We start from the raw sequence: 25578 nt of genomic DNA on the forward strand, positions 1-25578 counted from the left end.
GCCCTGGCTGTCCTGGCACTCACTTTGTAGACCAGGCTGGCCTCGAACTCAGAAATCTGCCTGCCTCTGCCTCCCGAGTGCTGGGATTAAAGGCATGTGCCACCATTACCCGGCAAGAGCCTGCTTTCTATGGGAGGCTTATATTACACAATATTCCAAGCTTCTAGTGCATAATTAGTCATGGGTGGTTCGCACATCAGCTTGATATCTGGAATGAGGGCTGTCTGTGACTGAGGCCTTCTTTGTGGTCAGGTGTGGAGAGATGTGTGCTCTACAGGTGTGCACAGTACCTGTCCCTAACTTGTCAGCTGAAGAGCAGGGTCCCGGGCATGACATGGGGTTCTGTGGGCTCACCGAAAATACCATTGTCAAATAACACCTTATGCATTTCCTTTCTAGGGCTCCCAATACAACTAAAAGCTGATAATGGTCCTACTTATATGAGCAAACCACTTGAGGAATTTTGCAATTTCTGGAATAATATGTCCTTGCTGTCACTAATATCCCTGACAGCCCATGGGACTGGGTCAAGCAATTGTGGAATGACACTATCAAACACTTAAACAGCAAATTTTAAAGATTAAAAAGGAGAAGGGGTGGGAGGAGAGAAGGGAGGGCAGCTGTGATCGGGATGTAAGGTGAATAAATAAATAGGTTAGTGAAAAAATATAAAAATAAAGAGGGGTCTATACACCCACCTAAGTCCCCACCTGCTGTGCTACACTCAGTCAAGCTAACTTTAAACTTTTTCCCCCTAAAGAACAATTCTTCTATTGCCCCAAGGTATTTTGCCCTAAAGAGACACAACCTAACGTGTATGTTAATGGAAAGATCTAGAAACCAATCGATGGAAAGAGTCTGATGCTCTTCTAACGTCATGGTGAGGCTACACTTATGTGTTTCCAAATATAAACGCAGTCCCAGATGGCACCCACTCTGATGCGTCCGACCAGGACAGCATCCTGAAGACGGCCAGATAAAGGAGGTATCCGACGACAACGACAACAGCAAACCCATCAAGAGGAGATGTCCCAGGTGGAGGAATAAGCCAGTAACTTAGGGAGGCAGCAAGGACACAATATCACTGACCTAAAAATGACGCTGTTACATTATCTGAGCTCACGTTAGCTCTCAGCTTGTCAACGCAGAATCCAAAAGCTTTTTGTCATGAGGAATAAGAGGCACAGCCATGGCAGCACACAGTGTGACGTTTTGACAGTGTGATGTTTTGTGATGCTGTTTTGCCAAGCTAGAGATTATTTTTAGTCTCTTTTTATTACCAGTCACAAGAGTGACTACTAGAATACAAAGAGAGGTTTCAGATAGGGCCTGTATGATTAGCAAAATCACAGCGATTATTGGTAATTAATAAGTAATAGTTCATTAATTACTAATTATTAATATTCACTAATTACTAATACTAGCAACATATCAGTAATTAGTAATATTACAGCAAAAACATTAGCAAAAGTTAGTCAAGAGATGAGAAGCTTAAGAGCCGCATTTCTGCAAGACAGAGCTACTGTAGATTATGTGTTGTTCAAGCACGGTGTGGTGATCAACAACCTCCCAGCCTGTGCTGCTAACCGTGTCAGGTTTCTCTCATCAATAAAAAGATAAAGTCTCTCGGGTGACCTCTGAGTGGCCATCATGGCGAAGCTGGCTTTCCCTTTCCCTTGGTCCTCTGTAAGCTATTCTGATAATTCTGTTATGGTTGCCTGTATTGGTATAACTGGCCATGCAGGCAATGCATTCAGCCTTGGCCTCTATTACAACCACAATTTTCTCTTTAAGAACTGAAAAGGAGAGAAGCGCGTGGGAGGCGTGGAGGTTCTGTGCTCACAGAGAAGCACTAGAGGAGTCAGGAATGTTGAACACACAGTCTTGTTCCTTCAAAGAAGCGGGTGCTTAACCTGTTAACCTCCCGGAAAGCTGGGAGCAGACATGGTGAATAGCCTAGTGCCCTTTGTACTGTGTGGCAGAGACTACACTGGAGCCTCCCCCAGACTCCTGTTATAAGCTTGTCAATCTATAGAGCCTGTCTTTATGAAAGGTGTCATGTGTAGCCAAACTATAGACCCCATCTTTATGGGAGATGTCACATGGAGTATATAAAGAAGTTCAATGAAGTCAAACCTTTAGCTATATTGTGCACATGGCTTGAGTTAATTATTACCAGAAAAATCTTTCACCAAATTTGTGCTGTGCTTACATAGGCCTATAATCAACTATTTGGCATCAGACTCCAGAACTTTGAACCGACATCAGATGCTTATTCATCTTGAACTGAACTTCCTTCTTGCCTCCTGCAGATCCTTCCTCTGCTGGCCGGAGCAGTCACAGAGACCCAGCAGGCCTGTCTGTTAGTCAGTGCCCAAGTCCCTGATGGTGAATGGGCAGGAAGAGACAGCCAACTGGACTGGCCAGAACCACACAGCCAGGAATGCTCTTAAACTCTCAAATCTGCATGTGTACCTGGGTTTCTGAAGCCCTCCTGCACCAGGGGAGCCCCAGGGACCCTCCTCCCAGACTGGCTAGAGCCAACCACAACCCGCAAACACAGAAGTTACCCAAACTGGCTCCAGCCTGGGTCCCAACTAAGTGCCACTGAGGCCTAGGAACCATAGAGATCATGCAAAGTGATTGGTCAATGAAAGGAGAGATGGCTCAGAGGTTAAGAGCACTGACTGCTCTTCCAGAGGTCCTGAGCTCAATTCCCAGCAACCACATGGTGGCTCACAACCATCTGTGATGTGATGGGATCCGATGCCCTCTTCTGGTGTGTCTGAAGACAGCTACACTGTGTGTGTGTGTGATACACACACACACACACACACACACACACACACACACATATATATATATATATATATATATATATATATATATATATGAAAGAGAGAGAGAGGTTGAGAGAGAGAGAGAGAGAGAGAGAGAGGAAGGAAAAGAAAAGGAAAGAAAAAGCTAGACCAGGCAGCTTTTAATCCCAGAGCTCGAGAGACAGAGGCAGGCAGATCTACAGCCTGGTCTTAACTCTGTCTCAAAAAACCAAAATAAATAAATAAATGGAAAGGGAAGGGAGAGCTAGACGCATAAGAGGACCGTGCAGCACCTCAGATATGATTCGGGGTTGGCCCGGCCCCCAGACATTCCCTGGCACTAACACGGAGAGAGCCAGGCCCAACATCTTTAGCTGACATGGGTAGTTATGGAGATGGAAAAGCCATGGGCCAGGGGCCAAAGCTCTGTAGGAAAGGGTAGAGGTGAAAGGCAGGAGATGCTGTGCTGTGGCTCACACAAGTCACAACACCGAGTACCAGGCGCCATCCCGTCTCTAGACACTGAGAGCCACAGGGCCTCAGTTTGGGTTGGAAGCATCACTATATAAGCAGGCCTTACAAATCTAAGTCTCTGCAGTGGGCGGCCTGCAATTCCACCCGGGCTCAGGAGCACAGACAGGAAACCACGCCCAGCCAGGACGGCCCTGCCCACCATCAAGCTGACCTCCCGTTCCAAACCCGTCACACTGAATAAAACAGAAAGTGTGTGCATGCCTTCCCAGTTCTCCCTGTGTCTTAGGAAGCGCTTTAAACATCAACCACACTGAGGCCTTGGCTCCGCTGAGGTCATTAGTGCCTCCTACCCAGTCCTACGATAGTTGTTGCCTTGAGAGGCCCACTTCACAGGCGCCCCCACCCTGGCCGTCCATCTCCCACGCTCCCTCTCAGGACTTGGCTGGGGGATGTGGTCAGGAATCATTACACAAAGCCACATTTGCATAGGAGTGGGACCTTACCATGGGGTGGGTGTCCAAAAACACTTTCGTTAAGATTTCTGTCATCAGTCTTGTTTGCGAGCACCCAGATCCACTACAAGCTCCAAACTCCACATCACTCAGCTCCTAGGGGCAGCCATGTTGGTGCCACTCCTGTACCACTGAGGCCTGTCCGATGGGAGCTGGGCGATCCCCTCCACTGTGCGGTGTCAGCCAGCCCTCTCCTCTCTATTCTTATTGCTGTTGATTGGTTGGCTTTGTTTGTTTTCCAAAGACAGCGTTTCTCTATGTAGCTTTTGCTGTCCTGGAACCCACTCTGTAGACCAGGCTGGCCTCAAACTCAGAGATCGCCTGCCTCTCTGCCTCTGCCTCCCGAGTGTTGGGATCAAAGATGTGTGCCACCTGCCCGGGATCTCTTAGCTACTCATGTTACCCCCGACCCCCAGATGCTGAGATGTTCCGGAAATTGAACCGTGTTTGGGTAATGACTGCCTTTGTGTCTCAGGAGGCCCAGGTTTGGTGGGATTGGCAGAGTGACTCCAAGGCTGCCCACCTGCTCCTCCCTCTGGCTTGCAGCTGTGTCACCTGCTTGGCCTGGCCAAGGAGACTTTGTAGATATTGGTAGATCTTCCCATAGCTCCAGGGGTGGTGGCCTTTGACCCTTTGATGTCAACTAATGGGTTTGACCTTAACCTTTTGACCCCAGTTGTCAGGGAAGCCATTGAAAATAAACATGTGGCCCTTCTCAGGGGAGGGAAGCCTCAGAGGTGAGCACATTCCTCAGATCCTCTTTGCCTCCCAGGTGACACAGGACAGGCCACATGGGTAGGAGAAGGTACCCGTAAACAGGCAGACCAACCTTGGCAGCAGGGCAGATTCACCAGGCCCTGATTGGACTAGAGCTTCCAGCAACACTCACAGTATGACGGGTCTGGCTGGCCGGCAGCCAGTGCTGATGTGAGCATGGTCTGGGCCTCTCCCACCCCCTTCCCTTCTGTTTGAATGCTAGGCAAACACTCTGTTGCTGCCTGGAAGGTTCTGGACAGAAGTGTGCCTCTCAGGTCACATGCTTATTAGCTGGGCCAGACACACCCCTCAAGCCCTCAGGCTCATCCTGCACTCAGCCACTGTCTGGAAACAAGGGGCCAGCTGAGGTGCAAGAGGAATGAAGAAGGGCGGAGGCTGGGGAGAAAGGACAGGCAAGCACCTGTAGTGTAGTCAGAACCCCCCAAAAGTGAACGTGGCTTTGATCTGGTCCTGGCTATACAGCTCTACCCAACACAGTCCTGTTCCAACCTGTGAGTCCCTGTCCAAACCCACGTCTCCACATTTTGACTAGCCCAGAGTCCAGAATATCAGGGGGCCAACAGGCCACCCAGGTCTCTTCATAGCACATACCCAAATTAGGTCACCGCAGATGACCCACTTCTACCACCAGATGGCGATCCCTGGGCATTTTACAGTAACGGCTGAGTGGAGTCCAGAGACTCCCAACTCCTTGGCAAGGGTGTGGAGGAACCAGGAGGCCACCTCAGGCTGGGCACAACCCCAGCAGCTAATACATGGGCACACCAGGGAGGTGGCCTGCTGGAGGGCAAAGGTCGAGGACACGAGCTTGGGGTGCAGTCGTTCCCCCAGCATCCTCACAACCAGCCTAGGCTGCTGGGAGGTGACTCTGTTCTGGGTCCCAGTCGTGCCAGGCTTCAGACCACCTGTGTGGTCACCTGCTCCTCTATGTAACCTTTCTGTCAGACCTGATGTCTCCAGGATCCCCCATTCTATGACCCTGTCACCAAACTCCCTGGACACTGTTCCCAGACACAGCCTTCAAAACAGAAAGGAAAGCCAGAGACCCCACAGAGTGGCAGCTGGCTCCCAGAACACAGTCCCTTCTCTGATAGGCTCCTCTGAGGCCCTGGGGAGAGGCAGTGCTCCCAGACCTGCACAAGGCCAGGGGTTGCTGGCTGGTGCTAGTTGCTCAGTCAGCCCAGTGACACCATTCACGGCTCCAGGGGACGGTGTTTAGGGCACATTTTAACTATAGGAAACTTTGTCCCCTTCAAGAAGCCTCCTGTGCCTCAGGGCCCCTGGCCACTGTGGTTGTCTCCTTCCATCTGTTCCAGGGTCCCCTGAAGAAAAGTATACAGAAGGCTGTTTGGGGGCTGGAGAGACCGCTCAGCGGTTGAGAGCACTGACTGCTCTTCCAGAGGTCCTGAGTTCAATTCCCAGCAACCACATGGTGGCTCACAGCCATCTATCTGTATTGAGATCTGATGCCCTCTTCTGGTGTGTGTGAAGGCAACTACAGTGTACTCATATACATTAAATAAATAATTCTTTTAAAACAACAACAACAAAAAAAAAAACCTAACCAGCTGTTTGGCTGCTGGGTTCTCCACATCTTTTCATAGGTGACAGAGAGGTCCCTGGTCAGAGGGCAGATGGATACCCACCTGCCTTCTACAGGATGGGATAAGTCAACTCTAGCAAGTGTGATTCTACCCGGAGTCCACCAGCCAGGAAACTGCCAAGCTGGAAAGGGTCCAAGCTGGTGGGACCAAGGTTGGTTGCTGGGGCCCAAAATACATAGGGTCAGCTACTTCCCACCATGGGGACTTAAGCTCCGCCTTCCTGTCCTGAGGGGAGGACCTCTTGTTACCAGAGCTGCCCCCCACCTTCCTCTGAGCAATGAAAACATGTCACCCTTCAACATGTCACCCTTCAACATCACCTGGGCCTGACCTGTACCTCAGTCTCCCACACTGAAAGCCCTTCTGCCTTACCTGAGGCCAAGGCTTCTGTTGGTCCCCCTGGGCCCTGCAGCAAATCTGCTGAGGGAGCCTACCCCTCCCCCTCCCCTCTTCAGTGAAGCCCCAAGCAGTGAGGGGAGGGGCTTGACTTGGAGCCTAAATCAGGAGCCCCCCCCCCCAAGAAAACAAGGGGCTGTGCACGGAGTGACTTCCTCCAGGGCTCTGTGACCTCTGTCTCCTCAGTGCTGCGTGAAGGATTAGCAGATATGCACGGGCCAGCTGCTTAGAGTTGGGGACCTGGCTACCCATCCACCGTCTGTGCAGCCTGTCTGTGAACTTTGCCTGTTTATACTGAGCTCCTGGCACAAGCAGCCTCACAGATGTTTATAACATGCCGATGACAGGAATACAGAGCTGAAGAATCCGGCCACCCACCCAGACACAGGCACATCCCCTGGGACCTCCATCCAGGGGTGTCTCATCATTGAGCTCTGCCTGATTTCTCCCTAGGACCAGGTCCACCGTGGCTGTTCTTTGTATCAGAGAATTCTCTGTGGAGAATTCACATCCACTCCTTTCCCCAGGACTGTGGAAGGCAACCTGCACATTAAACTCTGCCAGTTAGGGACCAGAGAGGGGAGGCTAGTATGGTCGTAGCCTCTGCAGAAAGGTAAGTCTTTCACTATTGGAGTCTCAGCTTTCTGGCCCTTGACCTTCAGGGTCTGCAGAGGCTTTGGGTCATCGGGCACGCCCATGTGCATCAGGGTGAGTGTGAGCCTCGAGCGGGGGCACAGATTGAGCTGCTCTTCCCTATACCAGAGTACACCTAGAGTGGGAAGTCAGAGCATGCCTCCTCCAGCCCCCTCTACCCTCATGCCAAGGCAGGTGCCAGGGGACCACCAGAAACGGAAAGCACCTCAGAGCCCTGGGGTCCCTTGGAAGTGGTTTCTGACATCCGTGGAACCTATCCAGTGACACAAGACTACCACCCCACCCACATGAGATGAAGCACCGCTTCCCATGACGTAAGATACCCCTTCAGTAACAAAGGTCTGTCTTCTCCAGTGACACAAAAGTCCCCACAGTGATGGCGTTCTCATCTGTACTGTTGCAAGGTGTCACTCCAGTGACATGAGGCTGGTACAAAGCACCCCTGCAGTGACTCCAGATTGTCTTCCCATGATGTCAGGCCCTTCTCCAGTAACCAAGTCTCCCTTCCAGTGAGGTGAGACACTCTTCAAGTAACAGAAGACTCCCCGCTAGTGATACAAGGTTCCCTTTGTATCCCTTTTTGTCACACAAGCTCACTTCCAGTGATTGGCATATCCATCCCCTCCAGGGGCATAGAACACCCTCAAGTAATGGCTGAGGACCCTCATCAGTGATACAGGCTGAGGACCCTCATCAGTGATGCAGGGATAACCCTCCTTTTTGCCTTGTGCAGCCTTGGTAACTGGGCCTGCACATAGACTCAGCCTGGACTACACCCTAAAGTATTCCTCTAAGTACCCCAAGATAAGGAAAGGAATAAACAGGAGCTGGAGCTAAGGGGGTCCTGTGGTCAGCACTCAGAAAGAGGGTGCCCATATGGTCACCCTCAGGGCTCATGGGGTGACCCTTGAACTCTCCCCATGAAGCGCAGCTGCAGTCTGCGGGCTGTGGAGACAGGAGGACTGAGGTCAGAATGTCCCCTAAGGGAGACTACAGAGGTAGTCAGTCACACGCATCTGTACCCCTTAAAAAGGAAGGGTGTAAGATGGGGAGATTGTCCTGTCACATGACACAGGCTCCCATTCAAGAGGATCAAATGGGGAATAGCCAGTCAGGCCTAAAGCAGAGAGGCCAGCCCTTGCTGCAGCATTGGCTACGGAAACCTCCTGTGCCTGGACCACACAGAGTGTCTAAGTGGATCACAGAAAAGAGGGAATGCTGGGGGCAAGGTATGGGTGTTCAGCAGCACTGAGGACGAACCCAGGGCCTCACACAAACTCACCAACTGCTAGACAAATGAGCTGCGCCTTAGCCCAGCTTCCTCAGGGAAGACAGAATGTTAAACGTCTAACTAAAAACCACAGAAGCAAAAATTGGATCTGATTCTCTCTTTTTTTTTTTTTTTTTTTTGGTTTTTTCGAGACAGGGTTTCTCTTTATAGCTCTGGCTGTCCTGGAGCTCACTTTGTAGACCAGGCTGGCCAGCTGGCCTCGAACTCAGAAATCCGACTGTCTCTGCCTCCCAAGTGCTGGGATTAAAGGCGTGTGCCACCACGCCCGGCTGGATCTGATTCTCTTTAAGTATGCTTGATTTTTTTTTTTTAAATGAAAACACTCCTGTTATCCCTGCACTGGAAAGGCAGAGGCAGGAGGCTGCCTGAGGTCTGCTTGCCAGACAGCCTAATCACACACACTGGAAACTGAGCTGAGAATGACTGTGGAAGACACTCCACATTAGTCTCTGGCCTCCACACACGTGTGTACACACACATGAACATACAAACATGTGCACAGTCAAATAACTGGAGTGGCTACAGCAGAAGATGTAAAAGCAGGATGTGGTGGTTCGCATCTGCAATCCTCGAACTTGGGAAGCAGGGGCAGGCAGGGGGACAAAAGTTTTAAGGCTAAGCCGCTGCATAGCAAGGCTCTGCCTAACACAAACCAGAGATGCTGGTGCAGGTCAGTGGTAGAGAGCATAGGGGAGGCCTGACTCAACCCAGACACAAGAAGGGGGAGGGGAGGGGAGGAGCCAGAGGAGGAGGGGGAGGAGGGAGAGGAGAGGGAGGAGAAAAAGAAGGAAGGAGGGGTGGAGGAAGGGGAGGAAGGAGGAGGGAGAGGAGGAAGGGGAGGAGCAAGGAGGAGGGAGAGGAGGAAGGAGAGGAGGAAGGGGAGGAGGGGAAAGGGAAGGGGAGGAGAAGGGGAGGAGGGGAAGAAGAAGGGAGAGGAGGAGGGGGAGGGAGAGGAAGAAGGAGGGGGTGGGAGGGAGAAAAGGAGAGGGAGGAGAGGAGTGAAGATGAGGAGAAAAAAGGGATGGGAGGAAGCCAAAACTCATCCAGCTCTACTCTGTGAACACACATCTTCATCTGGATCAACTGCACCTTGCAACATGAAGCACGGGACAGGATGTGGGGCTGTGTAACTACCAACCACAAGAACCGGAAACAGAAAATGAGGAAGCATCCCAGAGATGGACAACGGCAGAAAACTGGCGGCTTCATTCCTCAGGTTTCACATTGGCAGCTGAGTGCAAGCCACTTGGAATCAGGGGGTGTGTAAGTTATTCCAACCCCGCAGCCCTAATGCTGTCAGTCTCTTCTGTAAAGAACCCAAGAATAACATCCAACCCCCACCTTAGGGTCTCCAAGCAGCCCTCTGCCCACCCCACCCCTGCTGCACTCAATACCCGGGTGCAGGTGCCTCAGCTGAGCTGCCATTGGCCGAGAGTAAAGCTGGCTCCACTTTGGGATCCATAGACTCCTGCCCTGCACAGGCCTTTCCTTGGGCCCAGAACCTGGAGAACCTATCCCAGGGACTTCTGCCAGCAAGTGATAGGGCTAAGACCACCAGATACGAAGCCCACAAAGGCTACATGGAGGCTCTAGGACATTGGCAGTGTCTTAGAGGGCAGAGTAGGGCACAGTGGGTGAGAGAGTGCCAGTGCAGGCCAGGGTGGGAGCAAACACAGGTGCTAGGGTTTGTATACGCTCGGTCCAGGGAGTGTCACTATGAGAAGGTGTGGCCCTGTTGGAATAGGTGTGACCTTGTTTGTTGGAGTAGGTGTGTCACTGTGGGTGTGCACTTAAGACCCTCGACCTAGCTGCCTAGAAGTCAGTCTTCCACTAGCAGCCTTCAGAGGAAGATGTAAAACTCTCAACTCTGCCTGCACCATGCCTGCCTGGATGTTGCCATGTTAAGCCTTGATGATAATGGACTGAACCTCTGAACTGTAAGCCAACAATTAAATGTTGTCCTTGTAAGACTTGCCTTGGTCATGGTGTCTGTTCACAGCAGTAAACCCTCACTAAGACAACAGACATGCATCCTCTCATGCACACACACATAGTCACATACACCCGTGTATTATACACACACTTGTGAGCCCACAAGTGTGCAGGCACACACTGAGAACACTCATGCAGCACCTTCGCATTCATTCACACTCATTAGCCCACACTGGGGCACACCTATGCACACTCAGATACCCACTTACAATCATGTCTACTCACAAGGACGCACATAAGTGCACTCAGCACACACAGCTACATGTGCACGCTCCAACTGCATGCACTTATGCATTCACTAGTCTCTGCACACTTGCTCACGCACACACTGATGCTATTTGGACACTCATGTGGACTCTCACGCTCATCTATACTCACACACACCCGCATTCAAACGCCCATGAAAACTCACAGGAACAAAGGCTAAAAGGGAAATAAACGAGTGGGGGAGACCTCATTCCTGGAGCCTCATGGCCTCAGTGTCCCCTGTCCTGCAGAAGATGAAGTCAGACTGTCTGAAGAGCAGGATGAGCCACCTGGCCTCTGAAGACAGCTAAAGACTATCGAGGAGTTGAGAGACGAAGATGAAACACCGCTCGGAGCCTCCAGATGCTCCACCCGGTGTGATGCTACCTCAGTGGAGTCCATGAGATTCCCCAATGTGAAAGGCAGCAGACCTTCAGACATACATGGGTTTACAGTTATCGGGGGCCAGAGTAGCAGCGGGGTCCTTCTGGGATGGGAAAGATGTTTTAGAACCAGACAGAAGCAGTGGCATACTACCTGAATGGTCGGCTCGCTCAGAGGCAGTGAGTTGCTTCCTAGCCCTCCCTGGTGTGGGTGCTCTTTGCAGAGAGCAGTTTAATACTTGGGTGTCCACCTAGGCTAGGGGCTCTTACAGCAAGCTCTGCCCTACCCCCAATATCCCCATTGGGTCTATGCTCCTTCCCAGACCTCCTTCCTGCCCTGTTCCAGGAAGCCCTGCCCCCAAGCCTTGTTCTTCAATGTCCACACACAGAAGCCACACAGTCCTGGAACAAAGGCCACATTTACACAGATGTGGCTCTGGAGTCCCCAGAGGTGTGACAGTCATCCCTGACCTGGGATCTCAGGGGCTGTGTCAGTACCACTGTGGGTTCCAAGGACAGAGCATCTCTGATATTGCCAATGCAGCTAGACTCTGTCCTGGAGGTGGAACACAGGAGCTCCATGCACCTGAGGACCCCTGACTCTTATGATGCAAAGGGAAAGCCCCCAAAAGCAGGAAGCTGGAGAGACAAACAGACAAACCAGGTGCAGATGGAGCCAGGAGGCCTGGACAGCAGGCAGCCCAGGTGCCAAGGATCAGAACCAGGGCACAGTGTCTGTCCCAGAAGCCCCTTCCCGGTTCCTGCTGGTGCTATAATGGAGCTCAGGGGTCCTAGACAGAGAAGGGAGGAGGAGGCAAGTTTTGCCCCCAGATGGGACATAGTTCCTCAGGTGGGGACACAGAAGCCAGTTCAGCAGCCTGAGCCTAGGCCACTGGCACCACTGTGCTGTCTCACAGAGCTAGCTGTTAGGTTCCTCGTTTCCATTCTCTTGGTCTCCCAGGATTCAGGTCCTGTCCACGGGACACCCCATGCCCAGAGCAAAGGTGCACACAGAGGTTTTCACAGCCTCACGGACTGTTCTAGACTCTCCTCTAGCCCTGACCACCAACCAGTAGGGGCCAAACTGAGTCAGATGTAGCAAGGTGTATCAGTCCCCCCAGGAGGTAAGATGGCATTGTGAGAGGGCACTGTGGGAGAAGACTGTGCCCTCAAAGACCACAGATCCTGGGGGCTGGAGAGATGGCTCAGCAGTTACGAGCACCGACTGCTCTTCCAGAGGTCCCAAGTTCATTTCTCAGCAACCACATGGTGGCTCACAATCATCTGTAATGGGATCCAATGCCCTCTCCTGGTGTGTCTGAAGACAGCTACAGCATGCTCATAAATGTAAAATAAAGAATTATTTTAAAAAAGAAAAAGTAAAGAAAAAGGCAGCACTATCCACCAGTTCCTTCCCAGCCTCCCCAGCCTCTCAGCCCCAGCAGGCAAGGCAGGTACTGCTGCTGCATGGGATTCTGGGCATCGTTAAGGATGTCGGGTGGGGAGCTTGAGTTACAGAATCACTCCCCTCCGACAGAGCACTGTGCCCAGTGGATACAAAGTAGCTGCAACTAAATGAGCTGCAAACGACCCCAAGGATACTCAGGCACTGACCTGCCTGGAGACTACTGTGCTGCAGACAGACCTGCTGTCCACCAGGGGCTCCACGCAGGCCTCCCACTGTCCTGCCTGGTGTTAGGGTGGGGGGAGGCACTGAAGGAAGCAGATCCAGCTTGGCAAGGTTATAGGGACAGCTGGTTGGCAGGTGGGTACATGAAAAAAACTACAAAATGCTTGACCTGGTTCATTATTTTCAGACCCTGGATCAGCTCCAGGAGGGCAGGTCATTGGTGCCCCTCTGTCATCTGGGTAAACATGGAAATAAAATGGCCATCTGCACCCAGAAGCCTAAGAGAGCAGACGGGAAGCCGGGCGGTGGTGGCGCATGCCTTTAATCCCAGCACTTGGGAGGCAGAGGCAGGCGGATTTCTGAGTTCGAGGCCAGCCTGGTCTACAAAGTGAGTTCCAGGACAGCCAGGGCTATACAGAGAAACCCTGTCTCAAAAAAACAAAATAAAACAAAACAAAACAAAAGAGAGCAGGCAGGAACAAGGAGAGCAGAGGGGTTCTGGGAAGGTCCTAGGTGGTGGTCCCAAGGGATTCTGGGAGTCACATCTTTACACTTGTGTTCAGATGCACATACACACCTGTGCACATATGCACATAAACACATGTACCCAACAGCTGCTCGAACACTCATCTCCCCATCCCTGTCAAATGCTCAAATACATGCACACACATTACACACTCACTCACACCTATAGACACAGTAGCTGTGGCTCACCTGTACACACTCTCACAGACACACAGGTATGCTCACGTGAGCATGCACACTCTGGCCCCCAACACCTTTCATATGGAGTGTTCACCTGTGAACTCTCATCCTAAGGCACTAGGGGTCACTAGGGGTCAGCGCCACCCCTCTACTCTTGCAGGGACCCCCAACAGGGCTGCCAAGGATTCTTCTGCAAGACTCCAAACCTTGCCTTCCTGGATCCTCCAGAGGGCACCTTGAAATCAAGTCCACCAAGGGCACTGGGAACAGAAGGGAGTTCCACAGCATGGCACTCACAGGTGACCCCCACCTCCACTGACACATAGCAAAACTACAGCCAAGTCTGACCTCCAAGCCCCTCACCCCTTTCTCTAGCATCACAGCTCCCCCACCCCAGGCTGGTCCGAGGATGGAGTGGTTCTTCAGCGTGCCCCATCTGAGAACCCCACACCCAGCCAGCTCAGGTGACTTATAGGAATGACAAAGTCAGAGCTTGTCCTGATAGCTCCATCCCCAAGTTGCTCCCTGCTCCAGGCACACTGTCCCCTTTTGCTGCGGCCTCCTGACACACACCCCTTGGCCTGAATTTTTTGATCATCTTGGAACCCCAACTCTCACACATGAGATGCCCAGCCTAAACTGTAGCTGGCCAAGCAAGAACCTCACAGGTCCTCAACTAGACTGAGAAGCGCACAGAACACACTGGCTTTGGCTATGTTTAGACAGGACTTTGTAAGGGAAGATAAAAGAGCAGTTCCGGCTCCTGGGCAGCTGCCACAGTCCCACTCTTGGTAACAGGGTCCTCTGGATAGAGAATGAGGCAGCTCTGTGGGCTGGGCAGGCCTGTGTGGGCAGGACAGGCCTGAGGGCAATCACGGAGTGTCCCTTCCTGCCATCTACTCTCACAAGTCAGCCAGGAAGTGCCTCTCAGCCATGACTAGTGAATGCCAAAAGGATTCCAGGCAGCTCAGAATACACAATGGCCTGCACCCAGCGGTGCCCAGGAAGTGGCTAATTGAGTGGCCAACGTGCTCACTGGAGGAAAGAGGGCAAGTGTGCCGGTGCCAGGGGCAAACACTCCCACCCTGGCCTTCATGCTGGGCAGAGGTGTCCACCCTGCCTTGCACAGCACTGTGGTCACAGACAGAACAAGAATGCAAGCATTCTCACACACACAACTGAGGAGGACAAACCGAACCTACAGATGTGTCCCCAGAGCAATCAAGAAAAGGGTTTTTGCAGAACCCACTCAGCCAGGCAGCCTCACAGAGGCCCTCATTGCCCAGGGCACCACACTCCTGAGACGACACCTTCTATAGATCAGGGGAAGCCACACAACAGTGTCTAGGACAACCCCTGCAGTATGTGTTCAGCAGAGACTGACCAAGGAGACCAGGAGACATGACGTGGGACAGGTTGTTATGACAGGAATGATCAACGGGACAGGGACAGCAGGGTGACAGGAGTCATGGCTAGTTGGTGTGGGTGATTATTAACAAGACAAAATGTTCCAAAAAGGGACTATATAGTGAAGACCTCACAACTCTAAAAATACTAAAAGCCATGAATTCTATGCTCTCAGAGATGAATGTATAATATGCAAATTGTGTCTCAGTAAAGGGAAGGGAGGAGCTAGGAGTTGCCGGCAGAGCATGCTAGGAAGGGAAGGAAGGGGGGAAGAGGGAGGGAGGAAAGTGGGCGGTGCTTTTCGGAAACACTCATAGGAGCATCACCATGACAGACAGACAGCTAAAGCTGGACAGAAGCCAGTGCCTGCCCCCAGAGCGGACGCCTCTGACGTTCTGTTCCTAAGGTGTGGGCGACACACCATATCCTGCAGAGGCCTGAGGCAGCCATAGGTGGCTCTGTGGGACAAGGGGGCTGCCAGGGCCTGGAGTATGGTCACATAGGTGTGTCCCACTGACATGAAGCCACAGAGCCTCAGGGACACCTAAGCATATGTGCGCCACTTAAAGTAGTTGGGGGCTCAAGTCCCACAGTGTGCCCCACAGATAGCTCCATGTCCCCAGAAAACATATCCTCGAGAGCTGACTACACCCTTCTTGCTTAGGTCAGCCTACGCAGGGGACCTTGCAGCCACTCAGAGTAAGTCAGGAGCTGCAAGAGCAGCTGGGTGTGGTGTTAAGGGTGCCGCCTCGCACCCTGTTGAAAGTTATTGGCAAATTCAGAGCCAGCCACTCAGCTCTGAGTACCTGACTGGTACACACCATTACTAGGTTCCCTCCTAAGCAGCACAGAGAGTGGGGGAGAATCTTAGAAAATGGGGTACAGTGGGAAGCCAGAGCCATGATGGACCCTATCTCCACCTTGCAGCACAGTGTCCAGATGCCCGGCGGGCCTCAAAGCTCAGTCTCTGAGCGCAGGTTGGCCTCCTCCAGAGCCCAGTCTGGGATCCTGGCTCCCATCCCATTGGGCTCACAGGGCAGGTAGGTGGTCCCTACAAGGAGCCCAAGGCCAGCTGGTCAAGGGTCCCTGATGCCATGTGCTCAAGTCAATAAGCCAGCGACAGAGGGACCTCCCCAGAGACGGAGGTGTGTGAGTAGTGCTGGATTCTGTCGCTTAGCAAGAAGGTGGTGACTCATGCAAATCTTGGGGTGATGGTATAGAGAAGGGGAAGGTATGACTGTCACTATTGTGAGAGGCACCTGCTTCACCTCACCTGGGACAGGTGACCCTGGCTGCCCAGCCCACCTACTGCAGAGGCCCACCCCACTCTAGGAACTGCCAGGGCTTGAGGTAGGGTCCTGGTTGGATCGGAGATCTGGTAAGTATTGTGTGCTCCCCCACCCTGGGCTGGCAGGGCAGAGTAGGCAGCGTCCTCCCAGAATACCCACATACCGGCTCTGGACGCTGCTCCTATGAGACTCCAGCTTTGCTCCACCCAGAGTGGCCTTCTAGAGAACTCCCAACCCCACCCCACCCTCATGTCCCAGCCCCCTGACCCTAGCCCTGGCCCTGACGGAAGTAGATGGGGGATGCCACGTGACTCTGCCTCCTGTGACAGTCCTCAGGCAACCACCATCCACCCAGACTATCAGCCTGGGAACTGGCTCTGGCTTCGGCCACTGCCCTCATTTCCTCTGCCGGCTTCCTGAGCTGGGGGTGGGGTAGGCCACAGACATTGGTCCCAATTCTACTGGTTCCTCTGTGACAGCCAGGCAGGGCCCAGCCTACAGGGGTCTGAAATCAAAGCCCCAACAGGCATTATGACCTAGATTATCACATGACAAGGGTCAGGGATAGCACAGGAGTCTCTCTACCATAGACAAGGCTCTCAACCGACTCTCTCCATCCTACCTGGGAACAAGACAATAAGAGAGGGTCCCCTGATCATTCTGCATCAGGCTCTCTCCAGTTGACCCTAGTCCCTGTCTCAAGAGCCATGGGAGAAAAGCAGGTGGTAACAGTGCCAGGAGGAGGGTCTGGTGGAGGGCTGGGCACAGCCTGCCCTCAGGAAGTGCTCCAAGAGTGCAGGACAGGTGCCAGAGACAGCAAGGACATTACTCATCGGGACCCACCATGTACACACAGACACAAGGCGAGCTACAGATTTGCAGCTCCTGCCTCGGTCCCTAGGCCTGAGGGAAACTGCACTATTTTTCTGAGGTGCTCTGGGCAGAGATCCCTAAACTGGTGGCTTCTGTGAGAATGGTTCCTTCCTGGCCCAGCAGCAAGCAGGCTCAGTGAGGCCCGGGGAGAGGTCTTATTAGCTCTTCCAGCGTGGGGTCTAGACAGGCTTCTGCTCACGGTCTCCGCTCCAGTCTCCACTTCCTCTCCCCTGCACCCCGCCCCGTCTCCTCCCATTTCTGTGTCATAGCAGGACGTCTGCCATAGGACTTAGGGTTTACCCTGCCTCAGTATGATCTCACCTTTACAAATTGTCTTTGTAGACCTTCTTTCTAAACAAGACCCCACCCTGAGGTGCTGGGTGGACATGGAGCCGGTGATACCTCTCAAGGGAGCACAAACATGCAGATGTTCCATCCTTGAGATGGAACAGTGGGGCTCAGCAAAGAACCCCGTGTCCTAGAGAGGTTTCCCGGGAGAAGGGTTCTCACACCCACAAGAATGCCCACAGAGGTGCCTGTACCCTGTACGTGCCCACAAAGTGTGTGTGTATGTGTGTGTATGTATGTGTGTGTATGTGTATGTATGTGTGTATGTGTGTGTATGTGTGTGTATGTATGTGTGTATGTGTGTGTATGTGTGTGCGTATGTGTGTGTGTATGTGTGTGTATGTGTGTGTGCATATGTATGTGTGTATGTATGTGTGTATGTGTGTGTATGTATGTGTGTGTATGTGTGTGTATGTGTGTGTATGTGTGTGTATGTGTGTGTATGTGTGTATGTGTGTGTTTGTATGTATGTGTGTGTATGTATGTGTGTATGTATGTATGTGTATGTATGTGTGTATGTATGTGTGTATGTGTGTGTGCGTATGTATGTGTGTGCGTATGTATGTGTGTGTATGTATATGTGTGTATGTGTGTATGTGTGTATGTATGTGTGTATGTATGTGTGTATATGTATGTGTGTGTATGTATGTATGTATGTGTGTGTATGTATGTGTGTGTGTGTGTGCGTGTGTGTGCGTGCAGGTGCACTTGGACATAGACATACTAGCCTGAATAACCCTGTCTCATCTGCCATTTGGGAGATGTGTGTTTGCAGCTTTTTCACATCCGTGTCTGCATGTGCCACGCATGTACAGAGCCCTGCATACCTGTGGGTATATGGCTGCGGTGTTGGGGTGAGCAAACCTTCTGGCACTCCTCCTGTACCAGCTCTCAGAGGAGCAGCCTGTATATGGCCACTGCCAGCCAGGCCCTTGTCCAGTCACCTCTCAGCCTGGTCACCTGTAACCTAGAGGCTCTAGTGATTCACCGAGACGAGGTCATACTGAGGTAGGCTCTGACCTTCCTGTCACTGGGCCCATAGGGCCGGGTGACAAGCCAGGGGCAGTGCCTGCATTCTAGGTCCAGCTGCTATGAAGGCCCAGTGAGCTTGTTCCTTCAACCAGGTCCACTGAGGATCAGGGTGTCGTGTCACTCAGTGGACACAACTTTTCATAGTCCAAGTTTATCTGTGAGCCAGAGACCAGGACTCCTGGGGACTCCCTGGTCCATTTCCAGGGCCCCCTTCGAACCAAGCTCCATGTGCCACTCAGACCAAGCCTCTTCTGCCACAATCACCACAATCCCAGCAATGCCAGCTCTGTACCCTGCCACATGCGGACACCAAGGGAACAACCATTCCAGGAAGGCACAGCGGGCTCTTCCTTAGGAGCCCAACATGGGGTGAAGACTTGTGCAAAGACCAGGATGTAAGCAGGAAGTCTGGAGATACCAAGGCACAGTGCGGGGTATATGGGCTATGCCGAACGACTGAGTGGGACCACCATGTGTTCTCTGAGCTTCTGCAAACGGACGCCAGCTCCACAGCCCACAGGCCTCAGGCTAGACCCAGGCAGAGGCCATCTTGACTAGCCTTGCTTGTTGTTTGCCTGTGCTCAGTGTCCACACCACCACATGGCTACCTTACAGATAAGGAAGCTAAGGACCAGAGAGGGCCAGACATCGGGAGGTGAGCAAATGGGGGTGGGGGCATCTCCCAGAGCCCTGGCATGCAGGGTAGCCCCAAGGCATGCTGGGAGTACAGGAAACCCTAATAAAGCACCCCCTTCACCGCTGCTGCTGGCACCAGGGACGGTACCAGGCTCCAGCAACCATAGCGTCCTGACTGAGGCCTGCCCATCTCAGCACCTGGCACGCTGGTGTGGAGAGTGAGAAATAAGATCATCCCCCTGCATGGGTGCGAGATGACTACGTGGTCATCGGCTCCTTCTCCTCCCAGCCGCCCTTGCCCTCCATGAAGACTTCCATCATTTTTGTCTTCCATGTTCTGCCTACCTGCAGAGTGATCCCCAAGAGGCTGGAAGAGTGGCCCAAGACCACAGAGCAAAGAGGCCACCGGGCCAAGCTTGCCAAGAAATCTGTCCTGATCATCTACACCCTGGATGCCAGGGAGCCAAGAGTCAGACTTTACAGGTGGCCAACCCTTCTGGGTGCTTGTCTGGCCAGCACATGACACCCCATGATTATGTTCAGCTTCAGCACCCTGTTGGGGGGCACTGGGAGCCCACAGACATGCTCCTCAGCCATTGTGAACATGAGACCTCCTTTGAGTTCTGGTGGCTCCAACAGCCCAGATAGACCATCTCTCTGTATTGTGAGCATGAAAAAGAGCCACTCCCCCTCTGTGGGTGCAGAGGCCTCAGGCACCAGTTCCGTCACACCTCCTCACCCCAACAAATAGTTCATCAGGCATCTCCTCCAACCCAGACCTAGCCATAGGCATCACCATCCCATTTTACAGATTGGGAAACAGAGGCAAAGCAAAGACAGACACAGGAACTCTGGTGGTGGTGGGGAGATAGTAGGCTTTAAGCATAGATTTAGTGGGAAGACAGTGAACCCCATATTTCCTCTGCAGCACCCACGGGGCCAGGATTTGTCACCCCACTGAGGTCCTCAACTTCATCACCATCATCCACACCCATGGGTGGACTATCAGGACAGGAGGGACACAATATCCACAGGCGTACAGCTCTCAAGAGAAGTCCTCTTGCTTACAACACTTTTCCCCCTTAGATCATTAAAGCAGCACACTGTAATTACACTGATCTACTGCGCAAAAAATCGCAAGAGCTGCAGAACCCTGCTGTTTCTCTGATGTGGGGGAAGGGCACTCCTGTCCTGGATACCCTGGAGGAGCAAAGGGTGATAGGCCACCAAGGCAGGTCTGGGCCCAGCAGAGGCAGGTGGGAGGGCACATAGATTCCTCCCTACTGTGGTCAGCTTAGGCCCCACCCCAACCCCAACAGCTCCAAGGCCACCTGTCTGCAGTCAGGAGTAGCTGCCCACTGGAAGGACCAAGGGCCAGGTGAGGCTTGCCATGGGGGACATCCTGAGACGGCGATGCTGCCCTTGGATATCTGTCCCTAAAGGTAGTCTGGGCCTTGGGTGGTTTCTCAACACCACCTCTACTCCCGCCCTGGGTTTAAGGGGTCACTGACACAGCCCCTCAGTTCTGTGCCTTTGGTTGCATGGTGAAATGGTGACCTCCAAGCCCCTTGGCTCACCCAGGAAGTCATTTCTGAGCAAAGGACACTTATAGCCCTATACCAGGTAGACAGCTCCATCGGCTCCCCTCCCTGGGAGCAAATGCCTTCAGATCCAGCCCTGCCCAGGGGACTCTGTGCATCACTGCACATTCTGGCCCCACTCCAGGAGGGAGACCCAGGAGAGTCATCGTATGTGAGCCCGGCTTTGTTTGGGCTGTGCAGCCAAAGCCAAAGCTCCAGGGACGTGTGGGTGGGACTCCAGGCTCCTCCTGGGCACAGGTTCATTCCCCTCCCTCCCAGGCTAAGCAAACAGAATCAGGATTAGAAACAGCTGCCCTGGCCCCCTCTGCCCACCACAGCTGTCCACCGTGGCCATGCAGTTGTGGTAAACACATTACCCTGGTGTCCACTAGCCAGGTGGAGCAAGATGCCCGACCCCAGGTCCTGTGCAGTCAGCACCACCTCTCTAGAATGGGACCTCAGGTGGGCTCATGCTAGGGTCCTCATCGGTCCCCACACCCACCACAGACTACCGAGGGAGAGGGGCATGCTGCCTGGACAGGGATTTGCAGAAAACAGCACCAGGGTTAGGAAGGAGCCTTCCACGCCAGAACATGGATGAGCAAGCTTCCACAGCGGGCCTGGGCTCCTGCCCTGCCTTGCAGAACACCCCTCACCTCCCCAGGGCCCTGAGTCCTGGCAACCTCTCTCCGGGACACCTGGGGCCAACACAGGCCCTCTTGTCCCAGTTACCTGTGCCAGGGAGGCATCCAAAGAGGCAGGGGCTGATGCTGCCAGCCAGCGCTGAAGGGGCCGGCTGTACAGGGTCTGGCCCCAAGGCCTGCCCACCTCCGGAGACCTGTAGTGGGTCCTCGCCGGTCCCTGTTCTTCTGCGGGGACTCAGGGCGGAGAAAGGGTTAATTTCCAGGCAAAATGGGAAACCGTGGCTCCAGCAGCATCATGTCGGCGGTGGGGAGACAGGTGGGGGGGCAGTCGCAGCCGCAAGGCCGCCTCCGAGGGCGCCGCGCGGACTCACCCGGGTCGAAGTGGGAGCTGAAGGCAAAGCTGGGGTTGAAGAAGGACGACGACATGGCCAGGGCCAGCAGCGCGATGGGCATCCCCGGGGCGGGCGCTGCGCTTAAGCTCAGAACGCCGGCGGCCTGGGCCGGCGTTCCGGCATCATCGTCCAGCGGCCTCCGCAGGTGCGGAGCGCACGGCCCCCCGCTCCTAGCGCCCCCAGCCACCGCCGCAGCGCGGGCACCAGTGGGGGCGGCGACAGACTAGGCGCCTCCGCCCGCCGCCGCGGCGCCGCGGGGCTCTGGCTGGTGCAGTCCGAAAACACGCGGGAGCGCGCGCGAGGTGGGGGGGGGACGGAGCGGGGGGGGATGGAGATGGGGGCTGGGGGTTACTTTCTGGGACAAAGCAGGGGAGGGGCACGCAGTTCGTGGGACAATGAGGGAAGGAGAGGGGTCACGGAGGTACGGGGGTGGGCTATGAAATAAGGGGAGATGAAAACTGAGGGGCCCAGAGGTTGGGCAGCGCGGAGGCTGGGGACACGGAGAGGGGACAGAGGCAGGGGAGGATCACGTAGGTCGTGGGACACTAAGAGATGGGGAGGGGGCACGGAAGCTGGGACTACGGTGGCGGGGGCAGGATGAAGTCTGAGGGCACGGAGGGGAGGTAGGAGTCCATAGATGATACGGAGGGGGCCGAAGCCTGGGAGGCATGGAGACTGGGGAAAGGTAGGGGACCTAGGCAGAAGGAAGGGTACAGGCTGTGGGACACTAAAGGATGCAGGCTGGGGAGAGGGCACAGAGGCTGATTCTATGGGAGCTGAGGAGCACTGAGCGGAGACACAGCAGAGAAGGGACACGCAGGTCTTGGCATACTAAGGGTGTGGGCTGAGGGAAAGGGTATGCAGGCCTCGGCTACCGGCTACCAGCTACTGGGAAAGAGATTGGACTGGACAGGGAGGAGGGACACAGAGTGTTGAGATGGAGACAGTGGGGTCATCCAGGCTTTGGGGCTCCAAAGAAGTCTGCTCCTAAGTGGGTGGAGGTTTTGGAAAAAGGAGTCGATGGATGCGGGTGACAAAGGCCAGGGGCACCCGGACAGGTTACGGTGATAGAGGAGAGGTCTAAGGTCGGGGGAGGCTGAGATGACGATGAGGGGTCAAGCCGTAGATGGGAGAGCGACTGAGACTGGAAGCTGATTTGAGACTGTGGGCATCTCAAGAGGTCACTGACGTCGTGGTGGTTGTCACGGAGGGCAAGGGTCGCAGGGGAGGTTACAGACGGGAGTGTCCATGGAGGTGCAGAGCTGGGGTCCTGCTGAGTAGCGGATGGTGGAAGGAAATAATAGGTGGGGGATCCAGGCACTCATGGTTACAGGGTTACTCGCAGGTTTGGGGGTGGCTTGTCGGGACACGCTTACACCGGTTGGGGTGCTGTTTTTGCACTGACCGCCTGCAGCTGTGCCACGATGCGACAAAAGGCTGGCCCCATCAGCGCAGAACAGCCGGGGCGCTTGGAGCAGGCGGCGGCGCCGGGCACCGACGCCGTGCCCCGCGCCCCTCCTCCTCCCGCCGCAGCGCCATCTTGCAGTGTTGCTACGAAGCTGCAGGCCTGGCGGCATGTAGGCGAGGCACGAAGAGAGGTTGTCACCTGCAGCTCTGGGGTCCTGGACAACCAGCTATACTACTATTCATTCATTCTTGGCCTGGTTACAGAGCCCTTTGGGGTCCAAAGTTGGGAGAGCAAAGGGATTGTGCTAGTCGGAGGGGCCCTGTTGGCAGGAGGGCCCCAAGACTGGGGGAGAGGGAGTGTCTGGGTAGAGGGTCAGCAGTGACTAGAGTAGAGTGGTCAGAGTCAGCAGGGTCAGAGGTATCAGAGCTGCCCTGATTTTTCTGACATGTTCCTTGTGAAGTTTGGGGGTAGCCATCTCTGTTCATGTTGTCAGCAGAGTGACCCAAAACTGCTCACCTGGAGGGCAGGTGGGCTTTTGGGTTGGTCTTGAGCTCATGGCTGACTAGGTGTTCTCTTGGAACCCTATGGAAAGGGTGATCAAGACAGGCCTGACCCAAAGAAGAACAACTTCTTCCCATGTCAGGCAAGGGCAGCAGTCACCTCTAGGTAGGAGGACCCTTAGTGTTTGGCTCTCCCCTGTTCCCTGACCAGGGTTGAAACAAGGTTCTGAGACTCCTCAGTTAATGTACAAAGGCTGTATCTGATGGGGGTTTGGTTGGGTAAGGGCCACGCACCTGTTGGTTGTGGCCAGAAGCCTTAGGGACTACAGTAGTGTCACAGAGGCATTGGCAGCTGATGTTGAAGGACATTCTAGGGCTGGTGAGATGGCTCAGTGGGTAAGAGCACTCGACTGCTCTTCCAAAGGTCCGGAGTTCAAATCCCAGCAACTACATGGTGGCTCACAACCATCCGTAACGAGATCTGATGCCCTCTTCTGGTGTGTCTGAAGACAGCTACAGTGTATTTACATATAATAAATAAATAAATCTTTAAAAAAAAATAATAAAAGAAGGACATTCTACAGTCCTGCTCCATGCAAGGAGTCATGGGGTGCATAGGGACCGTCCCTGGGAGCAGCTGACCTAGAGGGCATGGCCTGGGGGCGGGGGGGGGCATGCTTATGGAGGAGAGGAAGGCAGAAATGTCCTGGCAGGGAAGCTCATGGGAGAGAGGAAGGCACAGGCAGAATTGAAACACGGACACACGTGCTGCAAGGAATGGGGATAAACCACAAAAACAGGCTACTCAGTGCAGAGGCCAGGCGGGAGGCCGCAGAGGCCACGACTGGAATGTCCAGAGCAGCCTAGTCCACAGAGACCAGCCACAGATGGGGATTGCTGGAATCCCTGGGGAAGGGAAGTCCTGGGTGACCACAAGGCTTATTGTGGAGGTGATTTAAAAAAAAAAAATCTGGGGGCTGGTGAGATGGCTCAGTGGGTAAGAGCACCCGACTGCTCTTCCGAAGGTCCAGAGTTCAAATCCCAGCAACCACATGGTGGCTTACAACCATCCGTAATGAGATCTGGCGCCCTCTTCTGGAATGTCTGAAGTATAGCTACAGTGTACTTACATATAATAAATAAATCTTTAAAAAAAAAAAATCTGGAATTACATAAAAGTGACAGCTACGAGTCCAGAGAGTACAGCAAACAGTGCTGACCAAGCAAAGGTTGTCACAACCAAACCCTACTGAGTCTCAACTTCAAAACGTTTACAGATTACACTTACTTATTGTGTGTAGACACATACACTCACGGGTATCCGTGTCATATGTACAGGTCAAAGGACAGCTTTTAGGAGTCTCTTCTCTCCACTTAGTATGGGGGCTCCTGCGGTCAGACTTGGGTCACCATGACAGGCAGCAAGTCCCTATACCCACTGACCCATCTTGGTTTCAAGACAGGGTTTCTCTGTGTTGCCCTGGCTGGCCTTGAACTCACTTTGTAGATCAGGCTGGCCTTGAACTCACAGAGATCACCTGCCTCTGCCTCCTGAGTGCTGGGATTAAAGGTGTGTGCCTTTAAAGATTCGATAAAAGAGCTTGACTTTGAACATCTGATCCTGGTGCCTTCACTTTTGGAAATGCCAGCACTGTGGCGGTGAATCTTACAGTTTTCTTTTGTTTAAGAATTATTTATTTTATGTATATGAGTATACTGTAACTATCTTCAGACACACCAGAAGAGAGCATCAGATCCCATTACAGATGATTGTGAGCCAACATGTGGTTGCTGGGAATTGAACTCAGGACCTCTGGAAGAGTAGTCGGTGCTCTTAACCACTGAGCCATCTCTCCAGCCCAATCTTACAGTTTTTTGACATCTCAATAAAGCTTGTAGAAACCTAATAATTGAGTAGTTGTGCCTTAAAGAGTCAATTTTTTTTTTTTTTTTTTTTTTTTTTTTTTTTTTTTTTTTTTTTTTTTT

At 53.2% G+C, this 25578-nt stretch overlaps 1 protein-coding gene across 4 annotated transcripts in view; it reads right to left on the reverse strand.

Annotated features, from left to right (window-relative positions):
• Nucleotides 1-21940, reverse strand: part of Aatk (apoptosis associated tyrosine kinase) — a 39672-nt gene extending 17732 nt beyond the window's left edge. The window contains exon 1 of one of the 4 annotated variants that reach the window (XM_021176575.1): nucleotides 21664-21940. In XM_021176575.1, coding sequence (XP_021032234.1) covers nucleotides 21664-21745 — 82 coding nt within the window. In that variant the 5' untranslated portion in view covers nucleotides 21746-21940. Of the gene's footprint in view, nucleotides 1-21380 lie in introns of all 4 variants that reach the window. The other 3 variants (XM_021176576.1, XM_029483925.1, XM_029483926.1) reach the window with 3 other exon arrangements.
• Nucleotides 21941-25578: the final 3638 nt, after the last annotated feature.

This window comes from Mus caroli, chromosome 11 (genome assembly GCF_900094665.2).
Source record: "Mus caroli chromosome 11, CAROLI_EIJ_v1.1, whole genome shotgun sequence".
NCBI lineage: Eukaryota > Metazoa > Chordata > Mammalia > Rodentia > Muridae > Mus > Mus caroli.